This window comes from Varroa destructor, unplaced genomic scaffold (genome assembly GCF_002443255.2).
Source record: "Varroa destructor unplaced genomic scaffold, Vdes_3.0 BEIS01000007.1, whole genome shotgun sequence".
Lineage (NCBI taxonomy): Eukaryota > Metazoa > Arthropoda > Arachnida > Mesostigmata > Varroidae > Varroa > Varroa destructor.
Window position 1 is genome coordinate 21815748 of NW_019211460.1, and position 9014 is coordinate 21824761.

At 41.6% G+C, this 9014-nt stretch overlaps 2 protein-coding genes and 1 non-coding gene across 4 annotated transcripts in view; 1 reads left to right on the forward strand and 2 right to left on the reverse strand.

Moving 5' to 3' along the window:
- Window positions 1-8028, reverse strand: part of LOC111253637 (E3 ubiquitin-protein ligase MARCHF5-like) — a 40216-nt gene extending 32188 nt beyond the window's left edge. Inside the window, exon 1 of one of the 2 annotated variants that reach the window (XM_022813350.2) lies at window positions 7826-8025. In XM_022813350.2, the coding sequence (XP_022669085.1) occupies window positions 7826-7842 (17 nt within the window). In that variant the 5' untranslated portion in view covers window positions 7843-8025. Of the gene's footprint in view, window positions 1-7825 lie in introns of both variants that reach the window. The other variant, XM_022813351.2, reaches the window with a different exon arrangement.
- Window positions 2995-4301, reverse strand: LOC111253636 (mitochondrial ribosome-associated GTPase 2). The gene has a single exon (XM_022813349.2). The coding sequence runs from the start codon at window positions 4247-4249 to the stop codon at window positions 3110-3112; it is 1140 nt and encodes a 379-aa protein (XP_022669084.1). The 5' UTR covers window positions 4250-4301; the 3' UTR covers window positions 2995-3109.
- Window positions 8029-8287: 259 nt separating the features above from the next.
- Window positions 8288-8360, forward strand: TRNAV-CAC (transfer RNA valine (anticodon CAC)). The gene has a single exon. It is a non-coding gene; the product is annotated as a tRNA-Val (tRNA).
- The last annotated feature ends 654 nt before the right edge of the window (window positions 8361-9014 follow it).

The following is a 9014-nucleotide window of genomic DNA, read 5'->3' on the forward strand; positions in this document are numbered from 1 at the left end:
CTCCCCTCAGTCCCTCTCCGACCAACTGCTTAGGCCATCCTCGAATGCTGGTCCTCGATTCGACAAAGACCAATCTTGCTTAGTCTCGATCGGTTTCCGACCCAACTAAGCAATGGCCTCTGGCACAACGGTCTCCGCTCCCTAATACTTCTTTTACCCGCTACTATCAAGCCCATATATCTAGCCAACGGCGCTGTGCGGGGCCTTTAGGGTTCAGGTCTAACCAATAAAAACGTTCACTGCGCCAACTCATGTATAATTCACCGCTGTTTTCTTCTTCTTCTATTTTCCGTACTCCGTTCCACTTCTCTTCGTTTCTCCATACATGATCCCCTGCAGCTCTGCAGTGTCGCGTCATTCCTTCTTTTTGGCGTCCTCTGTTCGTTTGGGCTATCTCAATCCCGGTTCCACTCTCTTGCCCAAAATACACTTCGTTTCCACCCAGCAGCTACCGGCCGCCAGCTGCCGCCACTTCGACCTTGTACGCAACACCAGCGCGGGAAAGAGGTGCTGGCGGGAGTGCTGTGAACTTCTTCTAGACATCCTAATGCATCCCTCCGTCCTCTATCCATTCCCCTCATCATTTCCCTTCGATCTACTTCATTCGCTATTTCCTCCGTTGCTCTGCTTTGCTTCTGCTCTTTTTGGGCCACCCACGCAACTCTCGGTGTGTCGGGCCCTTTTTCACTGTTTCTTTCTCTCGCTTACACACCACCCACCTCCTTATTGTAAATTGCACACACAGCAAAATGGGGGAAATAAGAGTACCGGCGGAGACAGCTTGGAGAGAAAGAGCTTTTCCTCCGTTCAGAATGCCCGGATGCTCACTTGCCCACCCGTCGTTCCTGGGGGCTTAGGGGGTCGGGGTATTCGACATCTCGACACGGGCGCGCAGACGGCGCTCCCTCTGCCGTCGTTCTTCGAAACGAAAGCAGCGAAAAAAAAGACAAAAAAGGAGTCAAAGGAAAAGCGCTGACTTGCAGCGGGTACAGATTTACATTTAACTCCTTGGAAGAAACTGTCCACCCTTCTGCCTGCGCTTCGTTGAGCTTAACCGTCTCAACCCATGCAGCAACCCCCTGAAAAAGCCGTCGGTATCGTCTCGCCGTCGTTCTTGTTAGACCGCCTACCCGACACTATCTAATGCTAGCTATTGCCAAAAGACCATCATAGAAAGTCGTACTCAGCGTTCTCTTTCGTCTCTGTCTCCTTCAACCTTGTCACGCATGGGAACAGCGCGCTCCGGATCTCCTAGATCCAGGCCTACAGCGGCCGTTTAGCTAATAGCAACAACAGGAGCAGGCCAAGCCAAATAGCAACAAGAAAACGCTGGGCATCGCCTACGGTGACTAACCAACAAAAAATCAGCGAGCCACCAAACAATACACCGTTTATCGCAATTTCCTGGTGCTGCACAGCAGTTATGTACTGCATGAATGCGAAGTAAAAACGATGAAGCATCGACAATATGATATGTGAAACAATGGATTTTTAATATAAATAATAAATACGCATATGTGAATGTTGAATCTTGCTATGGTCAGAGTGTGAAGGCGGTGAATTTGAGAATCGCATTAAAGTTGCAAAATAATATGCTGCTATAGTTGATTGCAATATCATGAATTTTACGAGATTTGTACCGGCTAAACCGGACGCAAGGTAAGCATGATTTTAATTTCTTTTAGATGAAATTTTCAGTGCCTATTAAGTGTTTATCCCTGGTTTATATTTAAATTTTTGTTAATCTCAAGATCTAGTCTCTAGGCTGTCAGTGCAAAAATTGATACCACGTGTAATACTCGTAGGTGACACAGAATAAAGATAGAGAAAAATACCAAAAGAAAAACTTCCAAATCAATTCCTTATGACTGCATTTACTCAGGTAATAATGGCCAAGTAATATCGGAGATTCTTATGTAGGGTGCGGTTCAAAGAATTTTATAACAAGGGATCAACGCTATGTGCGAATAATTTAATAGAATCGTGCTTCTTTTTCTATGTAAAGAGGTCTACGTTTTATAACGACCCTCTGCCACCCAAACGAATAATATCTGCATACGGTAAATCCTTTTCACCACCGCTATGTGAAAATTTTTTGAGTTAAGAAAAAAGGCTTGATACAGAAAAGCAAAATTAAAGCTGGTTCGATCATAACTATTTCCCGTCCTACTCTTTCTGAACCACATGCATATATATTTAAAGAGAAAGAAACTGCTTATCTTCTACAGTCTTCTGCATAGCCAATAGGTTTTGCTGTTCCTTCAAGCTTTTTCTTTACACGTACATAGATGGGTATAAATTTAAACGATACATTTGCGACCTACCTACCAAGCACCAGAAAAAAAATTGACAGTACAGGACCATACATCGTTGGGCTCGTAATTAAATAATTTCAAATTCTTATTTCTAGTTTCGATCGATCAATTAATGGAAGCATTTCTGGGGAAACGAAGCAGACAGCAGGAATCTAATGTTATTTTTTGAGTTCGTGCATCCCAGGTACTGTATGCAAGGCACATAAGTAATAATACCCCGTATGTTTGTTTTTGGCAGATTCATGTTTTCTCCGCTATTCTCAGCGGGCAGCTTAAGCAAATCTTGAGAGAGATTATACCATTGGTGAGTTTACCCACAGTCACTATTAGGGTTGAAACCATGGAAGGTAATTACTATGGAGCGTGATAAAAGTCACAACGCCTGTGAGAAAAACACATGGCAACGAGAATTACCAAGAAAACTAGATTAACTCCGATCGTTGCATAAGTGCCAATTCGATAACCTAGTGAAGGTCGAAATAGTATTTAAACAAACATCAATGCAATACCGGACATAAAGTGTATAACTTTAACGGGTGTTGCGCTTAGGGGGTGTCGTCTAAAACACTTTGACAGATACCTAAAAGTGATGTCTGGTCTGCACATACTGGATTTACACATTAACTTTGATAGGAAATATTATAAAGAATATACTATAAATCAGTTGCACACGAAAACATAGTAGTTCAAATACAACAACTATTTATTCAACACTCATCAGTGGGCATTACGTATTTGCTTAATTAAAAGATGTATATAAGTGTACAAATATTTCAACAACGAACGGAGCCAGCCTAAATTCCCTTTGCTTTCTCCTTCGACTTCTCATATGTAATTCGAAGATATTTAACCATAGCAGATATATTTGTTCCAAATTTAGCGCTTATTGGTACTACGGGTATTTTCAGCATGCGACCTAAAGTTTGTAGTCGTTCATCAAGCACGATTTTTTCGACAAGATCTATCTTGTTAGCGACAATCAATGACATCTTTTTAGAGAACCCCTTCTTGTAAATTTCAAGCTCCCTACAAAGCACATTTAGCTGTTCAGTGTATGTCTCCTGACTGACATCGATCACATAGACGAGACAGCCGCACCTATCTGCGTGACGGAGAAATTCAATTCCCAATCCCCTGTTGTGACTTGCAGCGCCTTCAATAATTCCAGGTAGATCTGCAACGGACACCTGTTCGTAGTCCTCGAAATCAATGACGCCAAGATGAGGTTTTAACGTCGTAAACGGGTAGGATGCCACCTTGGGCTTCGCACGCGATATAGCCTGGAGGAGCGTACTCTTGCCGGCATTTGGAAAACCAATGAGACCGGCATGTGCCATAGACTTCATTTCAAGAAAGTACGTCTTCACTTCACCCTTGCCCCCTCTTTGGCAAATAAACGGATGACGATTTTCATTACTTAGATAGTATTTATTGCCCCTGCCTCCGGCACCGCCACGCGAGGCAAGAAACAGTAGACCAGGCGCGTCAAGGTCGGCTAGTACCTTGCCGGTTCTATCTTTTACCACGGTTCCGAGAGGTACGGGTATGAAGACGTGTTCGCCGCGCGCTCCGTGGCACTCTTTGCCGAGACCAGGTTGGCCATCAAAGCCGTTAATAGGCGTTGATGGAACATTTTCAAGTGACTTCACATCAGACTCCGAACGAAGCAGTACATGTCCGCCATGGCCGCCGTCGCCTCCTGCTGGACCTGCGTTGGGGTTGCAAAACAGCTGCAGGAAAGCAATGCACCCATCTCCACCATTGCCGCCCACCGTTTGTATTCGTTTCCAGTCGACAAAATAACTTGGACGTTCGTGCAGCGATTTGCCTTTAAGCGAACGAAGTGCTAGAGGAAGGGAACATAGTCTACGTTGATTGCGGTACCTTACAGCTCCAGCGTGTAAGACATATCGTAGAAACAGCGTAGTAACCATTGCTGGCTATCCACGGACACCAGCAGCGTTTACGATTCACATGATTATGAAACTGCGGCAAAAGTTGAATTAATCCAATCGTTTGAGTACAAATGCCACCGATGACTGCAATTGCACTGGTTTTTCATTTATTGACACAGGTTGTGCTCTGACGTCATTCTCATAAAAAAAGAAACATTAAAAGAATCGATTGCGATCCCTACAAACCTCAACAGCTGCGCTATCAAATAATTCACGCACAGATCATCGTCCACCTCTTAATAAATGAGCTATCGGGTGACCGGACAAAGCATGCACTTCGTGTTGCCAAACATCGGGATACTGTCGTCTGCTACCCGCGGGAAGATTTCGAATAAACGGCCCGCTCTCACCAGTGCACATATAGGACCATGAGAGTTACACTTTGTACTGAATTGGAAGTGTATCATAGCTGCTTTTTAAATGGAATACGAGGCTTGGATAGAAACAAATCTGCAGTCGAACCAACCTACAATTACAATGGGTAAAATATATTGCGATTTATTAAACACGAATAATCACAGGCTAATGTCGTTCGCGCAACTACGGAACAGAACAATTTTCATTCTGTGTCTTCACAAAATATTTGTACTCAAAAGGAATATATGTAAAGAAAAAGTATATTCTCATATGACTTTGTTCAAGTTTTTCTCAACCTAATTAATCTGAGGTCTGAAAGATTATTACCCATATTATAACCTACTGATCTGTTAACGACTTCATAATATGAAATTCTATAATCTTATGAGCAGTTCCGTCCAAATTCGATTTTAAGGTAATTAAAAAGATTACATAGATTATTCTACCGCCTATAACATATATATCCTATAACATAGGTTCATTCAAATGGAGGCTCTATCAATATAAATGAAAGTGTATCGCACAGCAAGCAGCTGTGGATAACCCCGATCGACAATGCTAATCTTGGTCCATCTTGCAACCTCTGAGTTGAGTGAGGCGTAACAACACCTTCCAACAAATGCATGCTTCTTCTACCTAATACTGTAAGTTACATAACTGTAACGGTGTAAAACAGAAATCAAAGTAAAATGCACTCAGTAGCGAATACACTACAAGGGTCTCGTAGCTACAAAGGTTTCATTTTTCGGGGAAGGGTATTGATGGATCAAGGAATAATAAGCCGGCGGCCCGCATAGAAATAATGGAAACAGTGCGCAAATACTCGTATCTTCACGTGCAATTTATGCGGTGTAACTCATTTGCCACTGTTTAATAGAGTAATTATCAAAGTTTTTGCAACTGTAGCCCCTTCTACTGTTTTAAAATCAATCCGTGTTTATTTCTACGTTCTCAGCCAGGTTATATTCAGGAAAACCGGGAGGGACTCTAGTAAATCCTTGTGCAGACCAAAAAACAATGACAAAAAATAGTTTGATAGCGACATCGAAATGTCTTGACTCATAGTTCGCTCTTTCTACATATATACAATTAAATATGGTCAGCCTTTCATAAATTAGCTTTAAATCTTTAATATTATTATTACTATTCTTACAGGCCTGGCTTTGTTGTTGCCAGGTGGTTGACTTTTCTCCATTAGGTTAACGACTGACGCATCTAGTGGAGCTATAAGATATATAACGTAAAGTTTCCGCTTTTCTACGAAAATGTTTCGTACCACAAGTTATTACGCTTCTTGGTTTTGTAGTATTGCAGAGGCACATATTTATCAATAACCTGTACGATATGCAGGACTTTTACCGTGGCCGTTCCAACCTTAAAACATGCCGGCGTATCTGGCAAAATATACGTCCGTACGATGTGGTTCAAGTATTGAATGCCATAGTAAGTTGTTTAAACATCCGAGCTTCAGATACGCATGTTTATAAAGGGTCAAGTACATTGGCTGATCAAGAGCATATTATGACGCGTTGTTTTCATTGATATTTCCTGGGGACCTAATATTTCGTTACCCCTTGTCCAGTACCTTCCCCAGAACTAACGCGGAATAGAAGAATAACCAAACAACATGAAATCAACGCACGGCCGCAGCGATTGCCACAACTAGAGCTTTGGTGGCCAAAATGGATGGACACTTTCACCCAGCCAGAAATTGCTATTTCTGGCTGTCTATAAGGTTAGTCGATCATAGGTACGCTCGCATAGATATCGTACCAACTAGCATTTTCTGCTTTCACCATTTGAAACTTGCAATTGTGTAGGTGAGCCATCTGTACCGGAAATCGATTCTCAATAGCTGTAGCTAAACGCAAATGGTCGCAGAGCGCTTTTCGCACAAAATAAATGATTGTTTGGAAGCACAAATGGTTATACTGAATGAGTGATATGGAACCTGCCCCCTACATTGTAGTAGGGAATTAATCATTCTAAGCATGTCAGGAGAAAAAATAAATGAAATCTAAGAGTCTATATAGCGTTTTTACCTCTGTGTTTTTTTTTTAATGTTCTTACATAAAGCAGAAGTCACGATGAAAAAAGTGCTTAAAACGCACAATTTAGCTTACATGTAAACCGAGCTAAATGTCATGAAAAAAATGACTGGTTACAATTTTGAATACCTCAGGTTCACTTTGTTGGTGCTCGCTAAAACTGAACTACACACCGTGATACAGTCGAATCCTACGTAGGAAGCTTGTCAATGGTTGATGAACTAGCGTATAGCAAGGCTTTCATTTGATCTATTACATTATAGCTGTTAAAAGAACATAGTCATGATCAGTGAGAAAAAGGTTTTTCTATAACGTATAAGATACACGATTGGCATCGTATATTCGGGAGAAATAGTAGAACATTTCTGTTATATCCAAACAGGAAACTCCAATCAATGTACAGCGTTCGTTTCAAGCAAGCGACAATTATTAACCCGAGGGCAAATATTTTCGGGCGCCGAGAATTCGTAAAGCAACAGAAAAGGAAATCTATGTTACATCGCCGTGTAATACAAATACTAAAACATAAGTGGACTAGGTTATATAAAACTACAAAAGGAAAGTTACTTAAAACACACAGATACACTCAGATAACGCAGACGATAAGTTGGCACAATAAGCTGATCCCAAGTAGATGGAGTGGTTAGCGAAAACACCAGTTTGCATTGAAAATTTCCCAAGAACGCGTTTGATTCTTTCGCCTTCCGCCACTCTCAATATAGAAACTTGGCAAAGATAAAATGAAATACGTAAAACTGATTTTTTTTTTTCGTAGCTCGAGCAAACGATAGTGGGCATATAGAATTCAATATATGAATTAAATGCACGTGTTCCTTTAAATATCAAGACGAAGTGAAACTGCAACTGGTTTATTCGTTCTAATTTAACCGGTGCAAGAAATTTGTGTGAGATACTATACTTTTTAATTTTGGCAATATAAAAATGTCAACGCTGCCTCGAAAATCAAGAGGGCACCTTTTTCGCTACTTACAGCAGGGCTAGAGAAATTCAAAATCGACCAATAACCGGACTCCGCCGATAGTTCCAAGCACTAACATTTTCTGCTGTCGATTATTGAGCATTGGTAAGCTGAAACATTGGTGGAACATCTATCCTAAAAAAAGGTATCGAACGGAGCTCAGTTACTCACCGGTCATCATCGGCCATAGTTAAGGTCAGGAGTGTGTTTCGCGAGAGCTGAAAAATCTCATGGGCATGACCACTTCACAAATAACGACACTGTGTTTACCTTTTCTACTCTTTTGCCAAAGCACCAAAGAAATTAAATGTGCGTTGCTTCGGTGTCAAACCTGTGTTCGTAGAGCCTATGGGGGCCGCCATCTTTGATGGCGGCAGCGGAGGTACACAAAGGTCTAACCGCGCGCGATCCTCTCTCTGTGATAAAAAGGACCCGAACGGCAACGTTGATGAAATGTTTCTAGCAGGTGTTGTGTGATACCTTTTTGAATGAATAACACGATCCAGGACAATTGGATTGCACAGCGATGCCTATTAATTGTAGTTAATTAATGAAAAACTATGTTGTGGTGAGAACATGGGTGTATACAGATTCCCTGATCAACCCGCGACTGTGAACGTTGCTTCCCAATGGGTTTCCGTGGTGTAGTGGTTATCACGTGCGCCTCACACGCGCAAGGTCCTCGGTTCGATCCCGGGCGGAAACACTGCCTTTCATTTTTCTTACCCATTTTGAAGCATGAGTCGCATAGACAAGCCAAGTACCATTGCGAAACATTGCCTCATAAATATATAGATCATTAGCATATTGGCATCCAATCTATAACTCCGTGGGTCGGCAAAAAAACGTACTGCTGTTGCTATACGATTCTGTTGTATGCTGTACCATTACATATAGGCATAAGAAGAGATGACAGAGTTCTGCATCCATCAGCGCCATGCCATGAATTCAAAACGTCTGTTTAAAGGCAGGTACTGGAAACTGTTTTTCTTGACTTCAATTGCCACCTAGAAAAGCAGCGCTTATAGCATCTGCAATCGCGTGTTTTAAAAATTAACGTGAGAGAGCGAGCATCAACATATATAAAAGATCAGGCATAAAATCTTCCCAACGTTTCAGTAGAATCAGAAATGGATCACCGTGGTCCTAATTGCTCTGTATGTTACTGGTTAAGGTGCATACTTTAAACGAATAGGACTGCTGGTCGTTGGTCATATAAAGACTATACATAGTGCATACAGAAGTCCTCAATAGCTGCCCAGCCGTTCCATAAAGTTATTAGGACACTCTGCATGCAGTAAATAACTGAAATAATATTTTAGTGTTGCATACCATTAGAGACCTTTGTGGATGGAAAAAA

Coding starts and splice junctions, on each gene's coding strand:
- LOC111253636 (XM_022813349.2), bottom strand. CDS start 4,249: ATGGTTACTACGCTGTTTCTACGATATGTCTTACACGCTGGAGCTGTA.